This window comes from Gallus gallus, chromosome 4 (genome assembly GCF_016699485.2).
Source record: "Gallus gallus isolate bGalGal1 chromosome 4, bGalGal1.mat.broiler.GRCg7b, whole genome shotgun sequence".
Taxonomy (NCBI): Eukaryota; Metazoa; Chordata; class Aves; order Galliformes; family Phasianidae; genus Gallus; species Gallus gallus.
This window is the reverse complement of record NC_052535.1, coordinates 12,782,343-12,806,364: the sequence shown is the minus strand read 5'-3', so window position 1 is coordinate 12,806,364 and position 24,022 is coordinate 12,782,343. Positions and strand designations below refer to the sequence as shown.

At 36.9% G+C, this 24,022-nt stretch overlaps 1 protein-coding gene across 6 annotated transcripts in view; it reads left to right on the top strand.

Annotated features, from left to right (window-relative positions):
• Positions 1-24,022, top strand: part of ATRX (ATRX, chromatin remodeler) — a 77,516-nt gene that overhangs the window by 36,120 nt on the left and 17,374 nt on the right. For all 6 annotated transcript variants that reach the window (XM_004940797.5, XM_420305.8, XM_046940500.1 and 3 more), the window contains 16 exons: positions 484-663; positions 2,224-2,317; positions 2,855-2,963; positions 3,606-3,785; positions 4,173-4,314; positions 5,477-5,586; positions 10,357-10,503; positions 10,710-10,887; positions 14,890-15,027; positions 15,991-16,166; positions 17,705-17,822; positions 21,216-21,346; positions 21,641-21,729; positions 21,902-22,074; positions 22,989-23,142; positions 23,404-23,507. In XM_004940797.5, coding sequence (XP_004940854.2) covers positions 484-663; positions 2,224-2,317; positions 2,855-2,963; positions 3,606-3,785; positions 4,173-4,314; positions 5,477-5,586; positions 10,357-10,503; positions 10,710-10,887; positions 14,890-15,027; positions 15,991-16,166; positions 17,705-17,822; positions 21,216-21,346; positions 21,641-21,729; positions 21,902-22,074; positions 22,989-23,142; positions 23,404-23,507 — 2,223 coding nt within the window. The remainder of the gene's footprint in view (positions 1-483; positions 664-2,223; positions 2,318-2,854; positions 2,964-3,605; positions 3,786-4,172; positions 4,315-5,476; positions 5,587-10,356; positions 10,504-10,709; positions 10,888-14,889; positions 15,028-15,990; positions 16,167-17,704; positions 17,823-21,215; positions 21,347-21,640; positions 21,730-21,901; positions 22,075-22,988; positions 23,143-23,403; positions 23,508-24,022) is intronic.

Genomic DNA, 24,022 nt, shown 5'->3' with positions numbered 1-24,022 from the left:
GTGCTGTAGTGCCTGTCATAACTTCAAAGGTCTTTTAAGAAAAAATGTGATTATTAAAATTTCCTCAACTTCCAACAACAACAAAATTGATGTTGCTAGTTAGTAAAGGGACAGAGGATGTGATCATGACTGTCATCTCTTGTACTCTTCTGACAGTGTTGGGGTTTATGGTTTTTTAAGTATTCTCATTTTGTAGCCAATTCAGAAGTCTTAGGGTTTTATGAAGAATAATCTATGAAGAACAATAAGACATGCAAATGCATAATTCAACTAACAGCTATAGTCATTGCAACAGATGTGCAAGTGTACAGGCAGTGTAAAATATTTAATGTTTGAGGGGACAACTGTGTTGTCAGATACCTTTTTGAAATAGTGTAGAAATAAGCCTAAATGCATTCTGATTTTAATTCTTACCAAATTTAAGAAAAAAAAAAAGGATCAGTATGAATGTTGTACTAATTTTTTTTTTTTTATCTCTGACAGAAGAGAATGAGAAGGAAGATAATTCTGAATCAAATTCAGAGGAAGAAGACTCAAAGAAGCCCAGATACAGACACAGACTGCTGAGGCACAAACTGACAGTGAGTGACGGAGAATCTGGTGAAGAAAAGAAGGGGAAACCTAAAGAAACAAAAGAGGGGAAGCGCAGAAATAGAAGGAAAGGTATATAATGCAAACATTTTTGTTACCGAGTATTTAGTTCTATAATACAAGCCCAAAGCATGTCAAAATGTAGATCTGAAAATCTGTAATTTTAAAATCTCAGTGTAAGCTTCTGTGTGTATTAAGCCTAGAATTTTCTTTTCTGTGTTTGGTAAATAGTTCTATTTAAAATAAATGACTGCAGCAGGTTATATCTACCTTCACTACTGTATCTTCTGAGCGGGATTCATCTTGTTGAGTCTTAGAATGTTAATTTCAAATACCAGAGTGAAACCTAGTGACTCTAATTTGTGAAAACTTAGTGTTACCCTTTATATAATTTCTCTTTTTACTTGGACTGTGAATAAGCCCATGTGTCATCAACATTTTCTCCATGCTAAAGTTTAAATGTTGCAAGCTTTAGCTGAACAGTAGATGGCACTATGAAATTATGCCTGTCCTAGCTTTTCTTTCTTTTGTTGCTTGTGAGAACAAAGGACATCAACCCCCAGCACTTAACTTTTGAGCAGAGGAGCTGAGGAATGGTAAAAATAAATGCTTGTTGCCACACTGGTCATTGTAGATGTTGACAGTGGTTCATGGCAGTGGAATTAAGGTTGCATATTGAAGATGTACTTTTCACTTTCTAATGTTGCTCTACCAAAAATGTGTCTTTCTACCCCCAAAAATGCAGTTGTAAATACAGTGGCAGTATGCAAATAAGATGTAGCCAAACTAATTCTCAGCATTCTTTAGTGCAAGTCTTGTGAATTAGTCTGAAGTAGAACAATACAGCTTCTTCCACCTCACAATCTCTAGCCCTGTATTATTAAACTTATGTTTCACTAAACACGTAGAAACAGTCTTTTTTAAGTCTTGTGGCTCGTAAAAGTTTAGCTTTTAACTGTGTTCAAAGTTAAACTAAATTAAAAAGTTGCTAAATAGCATGCTGATTTTAATTACTTATAAATGCCAGCACTAACTCCTAAAGTAGTTGTGGAAATACTACCTAATGCTGCTGTTTTGGATATATTTGTAATTGTCTCTTGAGTCCTTTTTATACCTGCATTAGCTGAAGATCTTCAACCCATAAACACAGGAATATAATTGCGTATATTGTTAGTAAATTGTTCTTTTCGAGTGAATTGTGGAGTATGATTATAAAATGATATCTGAAACACTGGAAACAAAAGCTTTTATTTAACTAAAGATCATCTTCTGTTCTGTCAACTTCTATTCTGTTCCCCATCGCTCATTGTCTTTGAAATTTGAAGCTTTCTAATATAATGCTATCTGTCATATGCTCGTAAACTATGCTTAGGTGTGTTAAAGTAAAAAGAATTTAAGTCTTGCTGGTAAAACATGCCAGCCATCAGGACTCAGTGCTTATGTGGTTTCTACTCTGTACCCCCTTATTATTACTGTTGCTTCTCAGTATGCAAAGTGGATCCCATAGTGCCTGATATGAACTTTTATATTGCTTGTTGATCTTGAACACTTGTTCTATAATGAGAAAATATGTAATGTTGCTTGCTTACTTTGCAATAATATTCAACACGAAATCCTACTTCACTTTTAAAGTGAGCAGCGATGATTCAAATGACTCAGAGTTTCATGAATCTGCGGTTAGTGAAGAAGTCAGTGAGTCTGAAGATGACCAGCGTCCAAGAACAAGGTATACAAAGACTTAACTGTGCTTATGTTAGGTTTGGGTTTTGGTTTATGCTTTTCAGTAGTGCCATCCAGGCAGCGAGATCGTAAAATTTGAACGCTTCTGGTGACTTAATGTGACTTTGGATCAGTTTTTAAAATCTTTGATACATCGTTGGTATCTGCTAATTAACTTTGCAGCAAACATAACTAATCTGCATTTGTACTGTAGTGTGTGGTACAGGGCAATTTGATGAGGCAGTAGGAAGAATGTTTAGGAAAAAATGAGCATTTTTGATGCTAGCTGCGTTGATCATGGAATGGTGCATTGCAGTAGCAAACTGATACTTCGTGACTGAAGTTTTTCAAGGTTGTCTGGAAAAGACTGTAACTATGTGTGTCTGGTGAGGTAAGAGGGAGGAGAGCATTTGGAAGAAAAGCTGGCTGTGCAAAAGGAGTATATATTCTTACATAGCAGTGGAGTTGCTGTAATTTTATATTGTTGTCTATCAATGAGGCAATCAGTTATCAGTATGTGTCAGTAAGATTCCTATTTTTATAGATCTGCCAAGAAAGCTGAGGCAGAAGAAAATCAGCGCAGTTACAAACAGAAAAAGAAACGAAGACGTATAAAAGTTCCAGATGATTCTTCAAGTGAAAACAACAATAAGGTAGTATACTGTGTTTTGAATTAATACTTGGGAAAAGGGGTTCTTGTTCCTCATGTCAACTGATTTAGGGACTTGGGTATCTCAAATTTCTTCGTGCAAAGTACAGTAAAAAATTATAACTTCTCTCAATGGTAAGTTAGTTAAAATTTGTAAAATGGCATCACTATGGGCAGAAAAAACCATGATGGTTAACTGAACACATTTTCTGTTTAGATTGATTAAGATGTATATGTTTTAAATGGAGAATATATTTTGAGTAAATTGAATTTCTAAAATTAAATATAGAAGATGGTAAAAGTGTAGGCTCTGCTGAACTGATTTAGCACCACTAGAGCAGCAAAACAGTTATTTATTAAGTCATTATTTAATATTATATGATAACAGTATCTTCAGTACTGCTTTTGCACGACTGGGCTTATCTTTAATATCTCAGAATGCATTATAGTTACGGTGGTACTTCTTTTTTTGCATACAGACTACCTGATTTAAAAAAAAAAAAAAAAGCAACCACAGTATCTTTTTTCCTCTGAACTAAAATCCACCAGTGTGTATAAAAATTTCTGAGGGCTTAATTGAAAATCAAGGATTTGATGGTCTGTCATAACTTTCTTGTTAAGACTTTATTTATTTAATTTGTAATAGAGTAATTCTGAAGATGAGGAAAACGATGATTCAAAATCTCCTGGAAAAGGCAGAAAGAAAATTAGGAAGATTATTAAAGATGATAAGCTTAGAACAGAGACACAAAATGCACTTAAAGAGGAAGAAGAAAGAAGAAAACGTATAGCAGAAAGAGAACGGGAGAGAGAGAAGTTGAGAGAGGTATGTTCTCTTTTTATTGTAAAATGGTAGGAGGTAGAATTGATGATGATGTTCAAGATATCATATTTCTGTTTTAATTTAATTTGGTAAGTAATTTTAAAAATGTTCACATCTAGCCTTGTAGGCTACAAGCTTAATTTGTAGTTTGCAGCTTAACATTGGTAACTTTTATTCAAGGCTACTGAGATTTTTTGAAAGCTGTTTCGATTGCCTGTTGCTTTACTTTCCAGGGGGGAAAAGCAATCTCCTAAAGCTAATGATGCATGGTAAAGAATTAAAGGTTTCTCTTAATTAATGACTTCCATTTTTGCTAAAGCTAGTGACTGTCAAATGCTTGACATTATTCACATGTGAAGTATTCCTGTGATGCACTGTTTCTGATTATAGGTGATAGAGATAGAAGATGCTTCACCTCTGAAATGTCCCATTACAACTAAGCTGGTTTTAGATGAAGATGAAGAAACAAAAGAACCATTAGTGCAGGTTCACAGAAGTATAGTTACCAGACTGAAACCACACCAAGTAGATGGTAAGAAAAAAGATTTAAAACACTTGTAAAATTCTTCTTTAATTTTATTTTTACTCTGGCTGAGTGTCCTACACAATCTGAATTTAGAATAATAAAAACTTCTTGGCAGGCAAATGCCAGAATGTCGTGTTTAATGTTGTGCTTTTGGAAGAACTGAACAAAATTAAATGAGCACCAATCCATAGTTATATTTTACAGGCAGAGTCCTAAAAATTTGAAGTTGGAAGGGCCCTTCGTATTGTGTAGTTCTGTGCACTGAGATAGAATCAGACATAAGTTTGCCATTCTGTTGAGGGATTTGCCTATTTGATTTTCATAGTTTTCAGTGCGAATTTAAACATCTCACAATATTTTCCTGGTTTTCTCATCAGGAATATTTTTCCTAATACCTGATATATCTTGACTGCATTTTCTGTTGTTTGTGGGGGTTTTTGTTTGTTTGTTTGTTTTTTGTTATTTAATGAAGAAAAGGAGAATGACCAATCATGATTTTTTCAATCACCCAATTCTGTTCACTTAAACCTTCCTCCCAGTTCATAATATCCACTATTTCCGTTTCAATAAGAACCTTTTGGACTTAGTTCGGCTCTTAAAGGGAGGTGCTCTGAATCAGACACTGTAGTTAAACTGAAGATTCGTCTCTGCTGAGTATAGCATGGGAGAATGCAACTCCCCAATACTTAAGCAGCAAAGAACAAAAAAAATCACCCAGCAGATCCTTCTTTTATTTAAGATTATATTTTCTATCCTTTTCAGCTGTCATTGGTCTTTCTTCGTTCTTCCTTTTTTAAGCATAAAGCTGTACATATGATCTGTTTTGATTTAAATTCCTTCTTGCTGATTACCAAGATCATGTTAGTCTTCCTGCGATGCCCTTGCCAGTGCTGTTCTATTTCCTCTTTTCTCCCTGTCCCCAGGGTTGAAGTAATCTGCAGTCTTCACAACAGTATTTTTTAATCCAGTTGTATCATTAGCAGGAACTATTAGTGTAATTGATTTCAAGGGAAAACTCATCTCAAACACTATCCGTTTGACAGAAATGGATCAATAAGTACTCCAAGAACTGCTTTTGTGAGAGAGATGATCTTGCAGTGATCACACTTAGCAAGTGGGCTTTAATAAAGTAATGTTTAATGAGAAAATTTTCAAAAATTTCATTCAGGTGTTCAGTTCATGTGGGATTGCTGTTGTGAATCTGTAAAAAAGACAAAGACATCTCCTGGTTCTGGATGCATTCTTGCTCACTGTATGGGTCTGGGGAAGACATTACAGGTAAGAAGCAAAAGTCTTGTTTTCTGGTTTGTAGCTTTTAATAGCTGATCTGTCAAAAGGCAATTTTTAATGACTTTCAGAACATAGTGAAAACTTATTATTTCCATGGCGGTGACTTGATGAGGGCTGTTGGAGGAAAGACGTTTTGTAAATAGGTTTTCAAAAAGCAGTTATGTTTGGTAGTATGTAGTTGTGCAAGTTCTGATCAACACCTGTGCTTCTTCTGCTTAAAAAAAGATTAAATACTTGTTGAGGTTCACTTATGAAGTTCATGTGTATTTGTAAGTGATGTGAAGCTTACTTGCAGCTCCATATATCAAAATAAAGCTAATGGAAGTCAGGTTTCAGAGAACTATGTTTCTAAGCCAGTTTAATAACCTTAAATGGGTTTTGTTCTTTACGGGCTTTCCCATTCATGTGTTACTCTTCAATTTTTTTTTTCTTCTTTGTTTTTTGGACTTATTTGCTGCATTGATAAAAGTAGGAGGTCTGTCTTTTGATTTTTATTTTTAATATTCTTTTTGTTTAATGCTAGGTTTTTAGTGTCTGTATTCAGATTCTTTGTGATTTAATATAAACAATACTTTGTTACAATCTAGAGTCTTCTGGATTGGAGAAGGGGAGTATTGGTTTGGTTTTCATCACTAATGTACATTCGTATTTTTGAATTGTTGTGCATCACAAACAATATAAGACCACAAATTTTCACTGCCTTGGCGGTAAACCATACAGTATATTTTCAATCCTTTTTGTCACTTCTTAATTTCTTTCCTTTGGCTTTAGAGTTCTTGGCTTTCTGAGATCTTCCGTTTCAAGACCCCGTTGTCATTTCAGCACGTATTCCTTCTCTTTTACACAGCTGAGGATTGCTTTTTACAAGTCTTTCTAATAGACTACTGTAGCATTTTTTAAAAAGATTTCCAAGTTTGATACAATTGGCTTTTCTGCCATGGTAAAAAGTCATATGGTGAACAGATTCCCATTTCTACTAAGTCTGTAAAACCAGAACCTCAATCCTCATCTTAAAATATTTCTTCCGAAACTGATCACCCCAGCAGTTGCTCTAAAACAATGCTTGTAGGCTCTTTTTCTTGGGTCTCTTTTAACCATTGCAGATGTCAGGTCACCATGACCTTCAAAAGAGAGAAAAGATCAAAAGCAGTTTTCTTGAACTCCCTGGATCTCAATACCCTTTTAGAGGAGTAAGGAGTGCTTACTTTTCTGTTTGCTAATTTCCATGTATCTGTCTTCATAACGAAAATAATGGGTTTGCATTTAGCATCATTACAAGTACATTTACATTACTATCAGCAGAGGATTGGTGAGTTACTTTTCTTGCTGCTCCACTGCCAAGTTGTGCCCAAGAATTTCTTTAGCAAAAGTCAGCTGACAGAAGAACTTCTCCCTTTTATTCTGGGGAAGAGAAGTGAAAGTTTTTGAGAACTCTGAAGAAGAAAGAAACATTAACTGTCTTATCCGTGCTTAGAGAGGCTGAATCCTTACGTTCATAGGTGCAAAAGATTGTGCCCTTAACTGGTGTCATCATTTGCCTTCAGAAAAGAATCTTCTTTGTGTCTCTTGACCTACCGGAAGGTGCCCATTAATATTTCTTCCTAGAAAAATCTGCCATTTACTATTAGACTAAGATCACTGCTGATAAAAAGCAGAGCCACTTTGGACTTCCTGTCATTGGCCTTCACGGATACGATGTTTCCTCACTTCTGGAGATGGGAGATATCTGGCTTCTGAAAATGAGTTACTGTGAACCTTTTTGAATCATTAGAAAACTAATTTGCTACTTCTGAAGATGTAGGAATTGATCAGAATTGATTTCAACTTGAATTCAGTCAGGGCCTTTCTTTGCCAGGAGCATTTCTTATCTGTAACGTCATTTGACAGGAGAAATGCCAAGTGCTCTGGTGAGTTTGTGAGTGGCAAGTCTAGATGATGTAGCAGGCAACACTTGTATGACGCCTCATTCTAAATTCCCTCTTCAAATGTGCCAAGTTTGAATGCACTTCAGTTATTCTCTGGAGTGCAGTCTCTTTAGCGTGCTGACGATGGTTCTCAAAGAGGTTATTTTCTTCCTACAGTGAGGATGGGATCCTCAAAGCGTCTGTGAGGAAATGCCATTTCACCATCCTCTTCCATCTTGATCTGTTGTGGTAAAAGCTTCCCCCATTGGGTTGGGAAGCCCTATCACCTGACCTGAAGGCTCAAGATCTGTTCATTCATAGAGAGGTCAGTATATCAATGTACCGGCATTCCAAGCTATATGAAAGATTTTTGTGCCATAGCTGGTTTCGTAATCTGCAGGTGACAGCAGTCAGTAATACAACCTTCTTAGTAACTCACCAAACAAAATGCTGTAAGGTGCTGTTGACGATCAGCTGATCATTGATATGTTTGGTATGAGGTCTGTAGTTGCTCTTTGCCTTGCTAGTTGATATTTGGCATAATCAGCACATGAAAACGCTGCTGGACAACAGACTTGTCTTGGCTAGACTTGATATCCTCCTTTAGTTTTAAGCAAGACTGAGATGTGCTCCAAGACAAAATCTTAAGAGAGAATCTAGCAGGCAGGTTCTGTTACTCTTTGCTAGAATTAGCTCTGTCTTGATGGGTCAGGAGTTTTCCTAATTCTTGTCTTCCCTCTAATCCATTACTCAAGATGGATTCTTCCATTCCTATGTCTGCAATGGACTCTTTTAGGATTCTTCAACAAATGGAGTTAAGTAGGAAATATCTATTTCTGCCATACTCTAATTGATATAAATTTAATTTAAGGCTTGTTGATCCTGAAAAACCTTTTTTTTGTGACCTGAGAATTACAGGATATAGTTACAGAGCACTTAGGGTAGCTCCCTAAGATTCTTTAGATTCCTTGGATTCTTCCATAAAGAAGGGAATCAAAGGAGGCTTGGCATTAGTGTTACTATTCTTAATTTTATTTTTTGCTATTTATTTATTTGAGTAATATGGAGCTGTAGATGAACAGAGAAACTGCAGTCATGCCCTGTATGTACTGCTTAGGTATAACAAACAGCAGTCTTGATTGTCTGTGATGCACAACATCTGGGCAGTGCATATTTTAAGAACTCCAGCTGCAGTGTATTTTGCTTTGCTCTTCTAATAGGAAATGAGGCAATGGACCTCAACTGTTGACAGTCCAGGAGCCTGCAGAAGTGGATTTTCATACACTCCTTTGAAGAGCGTGTTTTTGCGTTCTTGATTCTGATTTACACCTTGTAGTTATTTAGGAATTAGATTATACTTTATACTGGAGGTTTTCAAAATACTGCAGAATAGAAGAACTTTCAGAGTAGCAATCCAATCTAGATTGCTTTGTACACATAGACTTTATGTACTGTATACTTCAGTAAATAGTTTGAAATATTTCGTGGTAGAAGTTACTTTTATATGTGATCATGACAGCCTTTTTGGCTGTAACTTCTTGATAACTGGAAAAAGCCACAGCTATAAATGATTCATCAAGCATTTTTGTGGTTCCTTTTTGTACCTTCAGTAATCATTTCTTATGTGATTATTTTCCAGTCCTACTGTACTCAGTAATGGCATTTATAGTTTCACTCTTAAGGACTCAATCAAATATATGTTTTAAGCAGATTTTGTAAACTGCAGAGAGGATGGTAAATAAATGATTAGGGAAATGAAGCAGTTAGGGACTTGCTGACTTGCTGGTTCTTAGAGATGTGGGACTTTTGTGATAAGTCTTCGTGGGAAGTTTCTTTCTGCATCTGAACATAAGATGCTTTTGTATTGGTAGTAAAACCACTGATATTTCTTTTGACATTGGAGCATCTAAAAACAGTTAAGTGTGCAGTGCTTCAACAAGTCATGCAGTTTGATGCAGTGTATTAAATGAGAGTTATTAGATACCGAGTTTTGATCCAGAGAGAACTTTCAGGATGTTCTACAGCTGTTGGTTACAGGGCAGCTGTCACCATTAAAAGGGTGATCTGAGAGCTTTTAGCTGTTTTGGGATCACTTTCTGTTTTGCGCCTGGCTTTTTACGTGCTACCCCCAGTCCTGTCTTTATTTGCTACTCCTTAAAAACAGGCAGTCCAACAGAAGTATTCTGGAGTGGCATCAAAAGAGTTAGTTGGTTTTTTTCCAAGCCTTAAGAAAGTGTTGTTATCTGTCAGGTGTGCTTTGGATGGGGTGAATATTTGAAAGTATTTCAGTAACCTGCTTTTGAGTTAATTCCTGAGAGTGCTACCAGGGTTTAAATCCTGGAAAAATTGATAAATGCAGTGCAGAATTTGCCCTATGTTGAAAAAACTGCTAAAAACGTAAGACTGAAGTTCGCTTTTAAGAAACTTAATACAGTTATGAAGTCCAAAGAGGTAAATTTATTTAAGGTTTGGGGTGAGTACTGGGAGAATGTGTATAAATTGCCTAATAGAGCATTATAATTTATGAAAATGTTTGATGAAATGTAAAGGGAGGAGGGATTCTTGTGAAATACTTTATTTATACAAATAATTCAGTTATAGAAGTTGAAACTTCTATGACTATAAAAAGGATTTAAGCAGCTGCGTAACACAAAAGTAGTAAGTATATGGGTTTGGAATACATATGTATTAGATTTTAAGCAGGAAGTTGTTTAACAAACAGAAAAAGCGTGTTTGAATAAGATCACTGTTGGGAAGTTTTATATGTGAAAATATATACACGCTTGTTTGTTTCTTCCTTGTCCTTCAGTGCTCAGTGTTTCATGTATTATTTTCTTTGTTGTTCCTCTTGCAGGTAGTAAGCTTTCTGCACACAGTCTTGCTGTGTGACAAGCTGAATTTCCGGACGGCGCTTGTAGTGTGTCCCCTGAACACTGCCTTGAACTGGTTGAATGAGTTTGAAAAATGGCAGGAAGGTTTAGAAGACGATGAGAAATTAGAGGTATTAAAAGGCTTAAAAAGAGTTCTTAAAACTGAAATAGCTGAATGTTTTACATAATTGGGAAGCTCCACCACTGAAAATACAGGCTAAGGAATGTACTTTAACTATGTGAAAAATTTACGTGCACAAATACCTTAAGTATTTAAGTTACAGCATTGCTTTGGAATTTTCAGAAAAACTCAAGCATATTTTTCCTACTTTGAAAGGTCTGTGAATTAGCAACTGTGAAACGCCCTCAAGAGAGAAGCTATATGCTGCAGCGTTGGCAAGATGAAGGAGGTGTGATGATAATAGGCTATGAGATGTATCGTAATCTTGCACAAGGCAGGAATGTGAAGAGTAGAAAACTGAAAGAAATATTTAATAAAGCTTTAGTAGATCCAGGTAAGTGGAAAATTAATGCAAATATGCATTTTATCTACCGTATTTTCAAATTGGAGTATATGAGCTAAATAAGCATGCATTATACACAACATTACTAAGATCACAATAGTTTGGTTATCTCTAGTTGCCCTTTAATGAGTTATGGATGTGGTTGTTGAGAAAATACCCCATGTCCTTTGTAAATAGACTGTAATGGTTTTTCTATTAGGTCCAGTATGGAAACAACCACAGAAATATACTGCAAGTGTGAACTGTCAGTTATTTTAATCTACAGATTTGTTACAACCATAAAACTACTTTATCCTCACTAGAATTCCAGTTACAGGAGTATCTACACATGAAGAATAGTTGAAAATATACCAGGAAAGTGTGAACAAACAAGTATTATTTCAGTGCTAATTAATTGCAGATAGAGCATTTTTTTCACTTTTTTCAGCCTATGGAATGGGTGTTTGGTTTTAAGCTCAGCTGACCTCAGCAAGCTTTTTTTAAGATGTGTATGTAAGCACTTGAAAATATTTTAAGTTGATGAAAACTGTTCTACTTGGCAATCACCAAGAAAAAACAACTGAAAACTCAGGATTAGAAAATTTCACCAAAATGGCAAAATTTTCTTTCATATTCTGACCTGGGAACAGATACCTGAACTAAGTTAAGTTATTCACAACACTGTATATTTCAAATACTTTATTTAAAAAGCACCTTTGCCTTAAGTTTGATGTTGCTGTTAAAATCAATTAGATTGGGGAATGCTGATGCGGTAGTAAGGGAAATAATTTATTTGATTCTAGAAACAGATTTTCCTGGATTTTAATTATCTGACTGGACTTCAGGTTACTTGACTTTTAGAGTGTGGTAGATATTTATTTATTTATTTATTACAAATTTTCTTATAGCAGTGATTTGGCTCGTAATTGTTCTTGGTGAGCTCGATTTTTTTCTGGAGTACTACAGAGCTGGAAATCTCTGCTGGTTGCATTTGTGTTGAGCCTCCCGAAGGTGTGGTTTGATACTGCAGCTAAAATGATTTAACACCTATGCTAAGCTGTAGAGGAGTTGATTCTTTTTTCTACCAATACTCTTCATGTGCTTCATCCCCTGCCTTCTGAGCAGAATTGACATGTCTAGCTCTGTAGAGAGCCAGTTCGAGAAGTGAAAATATTATTTTTCTGCTAATTTGACTCAGGATAGCTCCTGTACAATAACTGATGAGCTATTTTTGTGATCATGGTGAAGCCACGGGCATTATTTAAGCAGTGAAGAAAATACAGTTTTGCCATCAGGTTTTCTGGGTTCTTCTGTTAATGCTGCCATTACTAAAATTAAGCTTGGGAAAATACCAACCCTATGTGTCCATCTTCTCACTCTGTATCTGCTTTGCTCAGGAGTTCAGAATCTTACCAGGAAGATGACTAAATTTCTGTTGATTGCAGCAAAGAATAGAGGAGTTGAGATACTTTCAGAATTACTGTTTTTTGTAGGTTACTTTTCTTCTGGAAAATGTAAGGGAACCGTGGTATAACGGTTGACAGTATGTGTCTTTATAATAATATTGTCCCTTCCTTCATCAAACTGTGAAGTGAGGCGGCTTGCTGGCTGTGGAGTTTTAGAGAAGAGGCCTGGTGTCATGTGTGATATTTCCCCATGCCATCGCTTGTGAAGCTTTTTTGCTTCCTGCACCCTGCTTGTGGGTGTTGGTCTGTTCTAATCCTATTCAGAGAGCTCAGGACAACGTCATTGAGCAGTATTTGTGATGAGGTTGTTAACTTCTGTCAGTTTGAGCAAGTCCACAAACTGCAGCACAGTGTGCCCTATGGACACATTGGATTTGGATGGTTTTGGACCATTTCATGTGAACATGGAAACTTGCTTTGATTGCTTGGTTGGGCAGAATCAGAGCATTAGGAGAACCAACATTGAAATAACTCATTATGTTTTTATGTTGCTTCAAATCCTTCTCTTTTTAAACTAATTGCAAAGAGACAAAAATATTCTTCTGTTATTAGTCCTTACTTTTTAGACACATTTGGATTGTCATAATTGATGAGAAGTATCTTGCACCAACCATTATTTGTTTCTTTCTATCTGTGATTCACAGTGCTGGCGAGAGAGCAGCCTGCCAGTAAAAGAGTTACGAAGCTATGTGCTGCCTTACTGCTGCGACTGCAAATAGGGGAAACTTTTGCCTCTGGGAGCATTTTTAATTTTAAAAGTTGCAAATTTGATATTTGAGCAATAATTTAATGGTTTGTGTCTGGTTAAAATTAATATTGCAAGGGTAAACGTGTTCTGTAGCGGAAGCTTATATTGCACTGTATACTACAGAAGAGAGAACCAGAGGGGAAGGTTTAGCCAAAGTTTATGGGTAGGGAAATAGTGTGGGAAATGATTTTGTTAATTAACCAGCTCTGCCATGTGAAATAATAGAAGGATTATGTACTCATGCAAAGCAGTAAATTATTTCCCATACTGCTTTGTGCAACTGATAAAATTCTGTTTGGTTTATTGCCAGCTGCAGTGCTGTGCTTGCAGTGTTTCAGTAATTCTGTGGGGTTTTCTTGCCACTGCTAAAACTTCCATTTAACTTGAAAAGAGATCTTTAATCGACATTTGTATAAAGCAGGCTTAAATTCTTGTAGACTTCAAAGTAAAAGGAGAATTGTGTCTATATAGCTATGTATCTATCAGTGAGTGTGTTTTATTTATATCAATGCGTAAATGTGTGCAAGTACAGCAAGGTGAGGAAAGAGAAGACTATGGTCTGAAGAAAGATTGGAGACTTTCTAGCCTGGATAATGATGACTAAACTGACAAATTTTCCATTGTGTAAAAGCTGGCTAGTAACAGGACTGTGATGTGTTGCTTTTTACATGAGTTGGAGAAAGGAGAAGATAGAATTTATCTTCATTGGCATCAGAGATCATTTACATTGGGTATCAGGAAGTGTATTAGAGGTCACCGTGTTTCACTTCTCTCAGGGAGGATACATCCCATTCTCATAACTGTTATCTCAGATGAAGAAAATGATCCCTCAAGGTCTCTTCATTTTACATTCCCTTTGGATAATTTCAGAAATGCATTGCCTGTAATGAAATTCTTTTTTTAAGAGCAAGAAAAAACCACAAGTATATGACAATCTGTCACTGAATTGTAGCCAAGATGTTAGTTCAAGATAGCAATGCTACATGACTGCCAAATAAACGAAGAAAAAATATACTAAGATAATTTTTTCATGTTTTTACTACCATTTACTTATTCTAAGCAAGAGGGGGTTTTGTGTTGTTGTAAATTAACTTCTTTGTTCAAGTTAAAATCACAGCCTTTATTGAAAACTGTATTGGCAACGTTTTGCTTGCATCATTAATATTTTATTTTATTTTATTGCTAATGTGCTTTGAGTCTGATTGTAAAGGAAATACATTAGACCAAATCAATATGTGAGTGTTGTATTACCATATAAGTGTCAAATCTGGTGGGGAGATGCTGCAAATCTTTGCAAATTCACTTGTCTGTAATTCAAATCAGATTTAATTGTGTTTGTATATCTTAGATAAGACCTTCCATTGTCCTGCTTACTATTATTATTGATAGTGATCTGTTGCCTTACTGAAAAATTAGTGTCCACCTTATTTTTTGTTTTAATCAACTGAGCACCAGTAGATGGCAGCATAAGCTGAATTTAAGGAACAGCTTGCAGGAGTTAGGATAGAGTGAATGAAAACACAGGCATGCCCTGGCTGCATGGATAGACAGTTTCTAAAGGACTGTGTTAGAAACCTGTATTTAATCCTTCCCTGAAGATTTTACAAGAAACAGTCTGCAGTTTACTAGAATGGCTTCTGGGAATGCCTGTGTAAAGGGTAAAAAATGGAACTAAATGATGCTTAAAAAAAAAAAAGCATAATAAACATTAATAGAAAAAAATAATCAGCTTCTTTAGGCTGCCAGCTTCTTTGAGGTTATAAAAGATAGAAAAGATCTAATGTTCTTGTTTCTTCCTAGGCCCTGACTTTGTTGTTTGTGATGAAGGGCACATATTAAAAAATGAAGCATCTGCTGTTTCTAAGGCAATGAATTCAATTCGTTCTAGGAGAAGAATAATTCTGACAGGAACACCACTGCAAAATAATCTTATAGAATGTGAGTAGTTCTCTTGTTTAAGATGTGTTTATTTCTTTGGATGGACTCTTACCTTTCAGCAATATATAATTACAGGTAGATTTCGTTTGAATAGAAGAAAAGAATTTGACATGATGAAGATGTTTGCTGTGTTTATATGGGTGTGGGGAGGGGGGGGGGGGGGAGTCCAGTAAGGGCTTTCTGCATTTTTCATGTATAATTATTGTCTGAAGATGTGTATCCATGGTAGTTCAAGCAAAGTTAAGCTGAACCTGTTGGGCATCTGACCTTTCCTCCATCCCTTCTCTTGGCATGGCCTCCCATACATCTGATTCCTCGGGGAACCACTATGAGGAGTATCAGAAAATTAATGCTACAAAATGAATAGCTTTCTGACAGTTCAGTTCCTTGATGTTGCTCACCAGAGGATTAGATGAGTCTCAGTGTGTCCAAAGAGAAAGGGAGGGAGTATGAGTAGGGAGGGAAACGAGTAGACCAGGTCTTGCAGGAGCATCAGTTTGAATTGTTCTTACCTATTGCAGAGCAGTGTTCTTAGTAAATTTGTTAGAACAGCAATTTCTGTTTGCTACTTCAGGAACATTCTATATTAGCTATTGATATTTAATATTTCTGTCTGATAGCATGCTGTAATCATTTTTTTCTTGTTAATTAATATGGTTTTGAATCTGTTTCAAAATCTTTACAAATATGTGTAATCCTGTAATTGCTTTGGTGTACAGAAGCCTCAAAATATTAAGTATCTAAGATGAGGAAGTTTTAAATCTGTCATTAAATTTAGAAGATATTTTTCTGCTTACAGTGTATATTGATTTAAGATGCCCTTTTCTGAAAATGTTGCATTTGGGTATTTTTGCTTATCAGCAAGTTCTTAGCTTAGATATACCACATTAATTTTGTTTTAGAATTAATTCCAATGTTGTACTTGCACTTTTGAACAATTGGAACTTGATCTTTGTGTTCTAGATCACTGCATGGTTAACTTTATTAAGGAGAATTTGCTTGGTTCAATTAAAGAATTCCGAAATCGATTTATAAATCCAATTCAGAACGGTCAGTGTGCGGACTCCACTCTGGTAGATGTCAGAGTAATGAAGAAGCGGGCACATATTCTCTATGAGATGTTAGCTGGATGCGTTCAGGTGAGAACAGCTGTACCATAACTAATTACATGAATTAGCTGTGGGGAGAGGGAAGAGTTATTCCATCTTGTTCTGATAAAAGCACTCAAAGGTCTGTGCATTTGCTATTGGAGTATTTCATAAACAGATTTGTTCTGCAGCGTGTTCTGTGTAGCTGCAGTCACTGATATTTGATTAAACAGTCCCAGGGAGCTGGGTGAAGGGGTCACAGTGGGATGGTCCTATGTGCAGTTAGCTCACCTCCAAAGAAATAGAAAGGTTTATGGCAGTGCGTAAGAGTGGTGAAAGACTTCCTATAGGAAGATGATGATATTGGAAGTACAAATGAGCATACACAGTTCTACGCATCTGTACAGCAGCACAGGAGCACAAACCAGTCCTCATTACAATTTACTTATGTTATAGAAGAGAAGTAGAATGGATACTCCAATTGTAAATATAATGGAACATTTAATTCCCTAAAACACTTTCTGGAATCAATAGACTTATGACCTGTAACAGAGAAAGCGATCCTGCTGCAAAATCAATCCTATTAGCCAAGGCCCTTACTGTCTATTCTGGGCTGGAGAGGACATAGATTGTGAGCGAATCCTAGGTCCCTTCAGATGCTGGGTGCCCTACACTCATGCAGCGTTGGATGGAGCCTGGGAGAATTTTCCTATCACACACTGCACAGAGCAGATCCTGTCTGTGGAGGGAAACTCTTGTTGGGTTTGTTTTGCAATTTCTTTACAAGAAAACTCTGTTCCCGAGGGATCCTGCCCTCTCAGATAAAGGCAAGGCCTTGCAGGTGGTTTATCACCAGTACCAAGTGGGAGCTGCCCACAGGCTCCTCTCTGACAGCGAGTTAGCTGAGGTCATCCTGCAGCCAAGGAATGTGTGCTGTGCAGCTGAAGCCTGAAAGCCGTGGTGTGTGCGCAGCACAGACCAACGCCTCCCAGGGCTACTGGGGTCACCCACTCCTGGATAGTGTCTTGGTCAGGATCAGTACACCAGGTACTATTTGGTTGGAGGGGCAGATAGGGAGAGATTCAGAGTCTAGTAAAGTAGAAAAGATAAATAAATTTCGCTTTGCCTCAAACAAGGAAGTATTCAGAAATGACATACTTTAAACCAGAAGATAGTTACCGTGAGTGCGTGTTCACCTGCAATAAAAACATTGGTATAAGCTGCTTGACTTACCCATGCTTTCCCAGGAATGGCTTTAGAATTAAAAAATGAAACATAAAAGCACGAGAGTAGTTACTGAAACTGCAGTCAACTTCCTAGGGTTTTGGAGCTGAGACATGGGGTTGATGGGTCCATCTCCTTTTTAATTGGACATTTATGTTTATTACATAAGGTGTGCTTCTACAGACAGTGTCTGTAAAGAGATTGATATAGTGGGTTATTTTTTCCCCTTTGTGGTAGGTGAGCATCAGAATCGTGATTTATGCATGATTAATGCCTTGTTGATCGAGTAGTCAAAAGTTCTTAAGCTCTCTCAGTAGTCACTTTTCATGTTTGTAATGACTAAAATCTCACTTGTAAAATTACAGAGGAAAGATTACACAGCGTTAACAAAGTTCCTCCCACCAAAATATGAGTATGTTCTAGAAGTTAGAATGACACCTATTCAGTGCAAGCTCTACCAGTATTACTTGGATCATTTGACAGGTATGTGTCTACTGTTCTTTCAGGTAACAAGATTAATGGTCATTTCAGTAGTAGTCTACTTTCAGTTTGTGGTTCATCTCTTTGTTTTCTAAACATAAAATGTATTTTATTTCATGTGTTCTTCCAAGAACTAAAATACTGACTGTGAGACTGGAGGAAGAAAACTTAAAATTGAGGTGCACTGGTGAAAGCTCACTGCCAAGTCTAGCGATTTCCTTTTCTGCTATCCCAGCTGAAACTATTATTTGTCAAATATTGTCTTTTTTTGGAACTCTCTTTCTAAACCCTCAAGTCTCTTTTTCACAAGTAACCATTTTTGCTTCTTCCCAATTTAATCCTGTTTAATTGAAAATGTAAGGTGCATAAGGGGGAAAAAATATACGTTACTGTGGACTTATGTATTGTTCACTTACTTGAGGGATAAAGCTCTGAGCTTGTAATTTCAGTGTATCATGGTGTCCAAGTGTCAACACCTGTAAATAGTAGCACCGTACAGGACTTGTAGAATGGGAATGTGCTCAGTTCCGTAGCAATGTTTAAGGTACTGCTGATAGGCTTTTGCCAAAGCTTTGAAACCTATATTCAGTTTTTGCAGTGGCTATGAAATATATTACACAGTCTGTTGTACTTTTCTTTTTTTTTTTTTTTCCCACCTGTTAAGCCACCTGTCTCTTGCTATTCCAGGATTTTTTTTTTAATAAATTATTCTGATTATTCTCTGATGTTTAATTACAAGAAAGATTCATTGTAGCTTGTCAAGCTGTAATTTATAGCAGTATGAAATTCACTGTGTTGACTTAATGACTTGTGATTCTGGGCAGTGCAGCTTACAATCTTCTAGACAAAATGTCAGCTATGTTTCCTTTCTGTAGTTGTGTTGTCTGATGCTGCTGTTTGGTGTAAGTCATGGCAGTGAGAGTTTTGAAGTACTAGTGAAGGTAATTCACTTCCATTGATACCTCCAGTAGTAACTGGACATCTACTTGCAATCTGACCATGGCAGGGCTTGGGACTGGGTGAGTTCTAAGGTCCATTCCAACCCAACCGTTCCAGGCTTCTATGACTGTAGTTCTTCATAGCAGCTGCTTAATTACAGAGTTAGAGTGGTTCTGTAGGTTATCTTTGGCCTATTTCTAGTACAAAGCAGGATTTGTGTGTGTGTGTGTGGTTTTTTTTTTTATTATTATTTTCAGCCTCTCCAAGCCTGGCTTTGTTGGTCTGCCATGCTTTTAGATGGAAAAGTTAAACCTTTATGGATCACTGATGAGCATAAAAATTAGTGCTGTATGTGTACAACTGTTTTGCTCTGTACAGAAATCTTTACAGATGCTGGCTTTCAATTCCTCCTTTCTCAATAGGGCAGGCAGCAGCTAAGAAGAGGTAGGCCTTAATCCAGTGTTTGTTAAAGCTAAGAGGAAGATTTATTCTGGCAAAAAGCCTGTTACAGTGAGCGTCAAATTTGATCCATTGTTGGAACAGTCTATTTATTAACAGATTGTGTGTGCAAGAAAATGCACTCCCTAATATTTTAATTAATCTGTCTAGACTTTGGGAGGCTTGACAAAATTATTTGAACCTCATCTGCAGTTGTCAGAATGGGTGATACTATTTCATGACTTAGCAGCCCTTAGTGAGCTGCTTCAGCCCCTTGAATTAGCAGACAGCATCATTTACTTTCTCTCTCTGGATCTTGGGTTAGTGTCCTGCCAGTCTGGTGAGCTCAGTCAGCTTATCCAGCAGTCGGTGCCAGAGATGACATGGGAAAGAGAGAACTGGGAGAAAGGAAGGAAGAACTGCCTCTAATGAGAAGAGAGCTGTGTGACCTAGCCATGGCCTAGGTCCTCATAGGAGATCTCTGTAATGGTTACGCAGGCCCATGTTAGTGCTCTGGATAACTTATGTATTTAAAGAGTTCTTCCAGAAAAGGCCATGCTCTCTGATTTTCATTAAATAAAAAAGCAAATATAGAAGAATGGCTGCTTCTCATCTGCAAATGTTTAAAATTGTTTTCCTGTGCCTCATAATAGAGGCATGTAACTAAAATCACATTTTAGATGCAATTTTCTAAGATATTCAGTTTTTCCTTCATTTAATGAACATATTATATTGTTTTACTTTCACTTCTGAACAAGTCTATAGAAGGCGTTAACTTTGTGTTTGATAGAGTAAGTTTCTCTGTCAGATTAAGTTGTGCTAATTTGTGGTTGAACAATGCAAATATGCTGGCCGTTTTAAAATTCTTTATTGTAACAGATCAATGCAGTGTTACAAGTTAATGAGGGAAAACAAAAATGAAAATAAAGAGCAAATTTTATTTTGTTTTCTAGTTTGGGCTGCTTTATGAGAGCTGATGTTACAATCTAAATAGGCATGATAGCCCTTCTAAGAGGATTTGGATTCATTCCTATATTGGGGAGAAATGTGTATTTATTTAAGAACGTTATCATAGAATCACTCAGGTTGGAAAAGACCTTAAAGATCATTGAGTCCAACTGCAACCTAACCATACTACCCTAACTCTAACAACCCTCCGCTAAGTCATGTCCCTGAGCACCACATCCACATGGTTTTTAAACACATCCAGGGATGGTGACTCAACCACCTTCCTGGGGAGCCTATTCCAACGCTTAACAACCTTTTCTGTAAAGAACTGTTTCCTGATATCCAGCCTAACCTTCCCCTGGCACAACTTGAAGCCATTTCCCCTTGTCCTGTCACCGGTGAGAAGAGCCCTTCACAAGCCTTCTTACCCTTTTTTGGACCTGCTCCAGCACCTCCATGTCCTTTCTGTACTGAGGTGCCCAAAGCTGAACACAGTACTTGAGGTGAGGCCTCACCAATGCCCATTACTTCCCTAGTCCTGCTCACCACACCATTCCTGATACAAGCCAGGATGCCACTGGCCTTCTTGGCCACCTGGGCACACTGCTGGCTCATATTCAGCCAACTGCCCATCAGTACACCGAGGTCCCTTTTTGTCAGGCAGCTTTCCAACCACTCCTCCCCAAGCCTGTAGGGTTGCCTGGGGTTGTTGTGACCAAAATGCAGGACCTGACACTTGGCCCTATTGAAACTCATACAGTTTACCTTGGCCCATCGATGCAGTCGATCCAGGTTCCTCTGTAGTGGCCTTCTCCCCTCAGGCAGATCAACACTCCCTCCCAACTTGTTTCTCATTGTCGAGAAAAAAAGGAAAAACTAATTTTTACAACTTTAACTAGGAGAAGAACTCATGTGACTGAGTCATTTGACCTCTTCTACAAGAGATGTTACAATATGATGTGCATCTGGAAAGAACACTCCGTACTGTACTAACAGATTGTTCAAAGGAGGAGCGGTATGTGGCTAATGTACTTCAAGGTTTCATTCTCAAACCTGAACTTTTATTGTCAGGTGTAGGTGGTGGCAATGAAGGTGGACGAGGCAAAGCTGGAGCTAAACTATTCCAGGATTTCCAGATGTTGAGCAGAATCTGGACTCATCCCTGGTGTTTGCAGCTGGACTATATTAGCAAAGAAAATAAGGTAAATTAGATGTATCAAAATACCCTCTATTGAGAACTTTCCAAACAAGCTATGCCAAATGTTAGGTAAAGTTTCATCAAATTAATGGAAATCTTTGTTGCTGTGGGGTAATTTTACTGCTGTTTTTGTCATATTTTTAGTTTCAGCATATGTTGTCATTCTTAAAACATTTTGAAAGGCTATCTTTTTGTGCAACTTACATTGTCTTAATGAAGAATAAGCAGATGGCTGAAGATTTAATAAAAGCTTCTGGATGAACCTACTTAATAAAATTTCTGTTTTTTCTCTTTTAAGGGCTACTTTGATGAAGACAGTATGGATGACTTCATAGCTTCAGATTCCGATGAAACTTCAATGAGTTTAAGTTCTGATGATTATGCAAAGTAATTAAGTTTTTATTTATTGTTTGTTGTTGGATTTATCTCCCTAATAGAAGAGGATGTCTCTAAAAGTAAATGATCTCTCTAAAAGTAAATGTATTTTTACATGTATGTCCTCTAGCAACATGATTCAAAAAATAAATGAATGCATAGGTGTATAATGCTATCTTTCTAGGAAAAAAAAATCCAAGGGGAAAAAAGGGAAGAAAGAATGTAGTTCAAGTGGGAGTGGCAGCGATAACGATGTTGAAGTCATTAAAGTCTGGAATTCAAGATCTCGTGGAGGTGGAGAAGGAAATGCAGAAGAACTTGGAAACAACCCTTCATTAGTTGTGAAATCAGAAGAAGGTGAGTATAATATACAAGTAATCAAATACTCCTACAGCTTCATTTTGAAAAACACAATTTGAGAGGGCTGTCAGGAGTTCTGCTTTGTGCAAAATTAAGGAATTTGCCAGGTGCTCCTTCTATGCTTAGAGTTCCTGCTATTTCTAATAATGTGCTCCAACTGATAACTTTTTGAGTTCGTAAGTACGAAAAGATGCAAAGTTAAGAGAAAGCTATGCTGCTTTTCCCTTATTTTAATATGCTAATGAAATAATATTGCTACCATTAACAAATGTGTTTGTCCTTCATTGCTACACCCAGAAGATATAATGTGTTCTACAGCTGTTGTTATTGTAGTGGTGTGTTAGCAGGTGAGCAGGCAAGAAACCCTTCTAAAGAACTTTGCAAAAAGACAGATGGTGATGGTAGGATTTGTTTTTTCCTTTTCTAGTGAAATAATATAAAAGGGGAGAAATAATGACTTTTTCCCTCCTGTATGCTACTCTATATACTGATGTCTCCTACGTTAGCTTTGGAAAAAGAGATTTTAAATCTGAGTATCGCAGAAGTGAGAGGAGACACACAATCATGTTGTACAGGTGGTATTATTGGAACAATTGAAAGCTTTCGTCCGTGAATTCATCTTGAGAGATGGTCTTGGTGTAACCCAAAAGACTATTAACTTTTCAGGAATTTCAGGTGTTTATTTCAGATTTCAAATCACTTTATGAGTGGCTGCTTTTCAATTGCTGTAACTTGGATTAATTGAATGCATGCTTGTTGGAAACAAAGCTCTCGATTTATACATGTGGGGAAAAGTTGGAGATAATAGAGTTCTTCATCTAAATATTCTGCAACATTAAAAAATGATATTTCAAAGCATTTAAATGAAGATCATGCCTTTATCTCTGAATTTTTTGTGTGTGTTTTCATAGGTAAAGCTACTTCCTCATCCAATCCTGGTAGCCCAGCCCCAGACTGGTACAAAGATTTTGTCACTGATGCTGATGCTGAGGTGTTGGAACACTCTGGGAAAATGGTTCTTCTCTTTGAAATTCTTCGAATGGCAGAGGAGCTTGGGGACAAAGTGTAAGTCAGTTTTAGAAGTGGTTTAAACAGCCTTGTAAACATGTTAGTCTGTTTTTCATTCAGTCTAGAGATTTGATGCTGTAGCTCAGGTTTCTGAAGCAAGTGTGCATGTTGTTTCCATCAGTGAATTTTTCCGTTCATACATGTACTCCCCCAAAGTCTTTCACTGTGTCTAGAAAGATTGTTTAAAAAGTTGTATCAGAGTGAGCAGCTGGTTACAATAATTAAACTCAGAGTTGAATTCTGTTTTTCTGTTTCCAGCCTAGTGTTTAGCCAGTCCCTAATATCATTGGATTTGATAGAAGATTTTCTGGAGCTGGCTAACAGAGAGAAAACTGACAAAGAGAAGCCTCCTATCTATAAAGGTGAGTGTCAGCTTGCTTGGACAATTACAAAGCTAATTATTCTTTTACAAGTCTGTCTTTGTTCCAAAGGGAGTGGAGTTGAAATAATTGCTTTCATGAGAAACATTCTATCATTCTGTATCATTCCTGAAGTTGGCAGAACCGCTGTTCTCCTCTGCAGGTGGTCTCTTCTATCCCATTATGGATTCTTGCTTCTGATTTCATTCTGTGTCATCTGTGCTTAATAATATTGCCTGGGCAGATTAAATGTTCATCATCCAAAATGAGAGAAGGCATTTTATTAAATTCTGTATAAGAGCGATGTTGTATGCTCATGCATGGCAAATTCTGATGCTTCCTACTGAGAAAGAGATAATGAAGGAAAATGATAATACTTTCAAATGATGTGTCTGGATGTTGAATGCAAAATGTGAATTTGGGCTTTATATGTGCTGCAGTAAATTTTGTTATGGATTCTGTAAGAGAGTGGTATCTTGAATTAATTACTATCCTAGTGATGCTTGAATGGTGGGGAA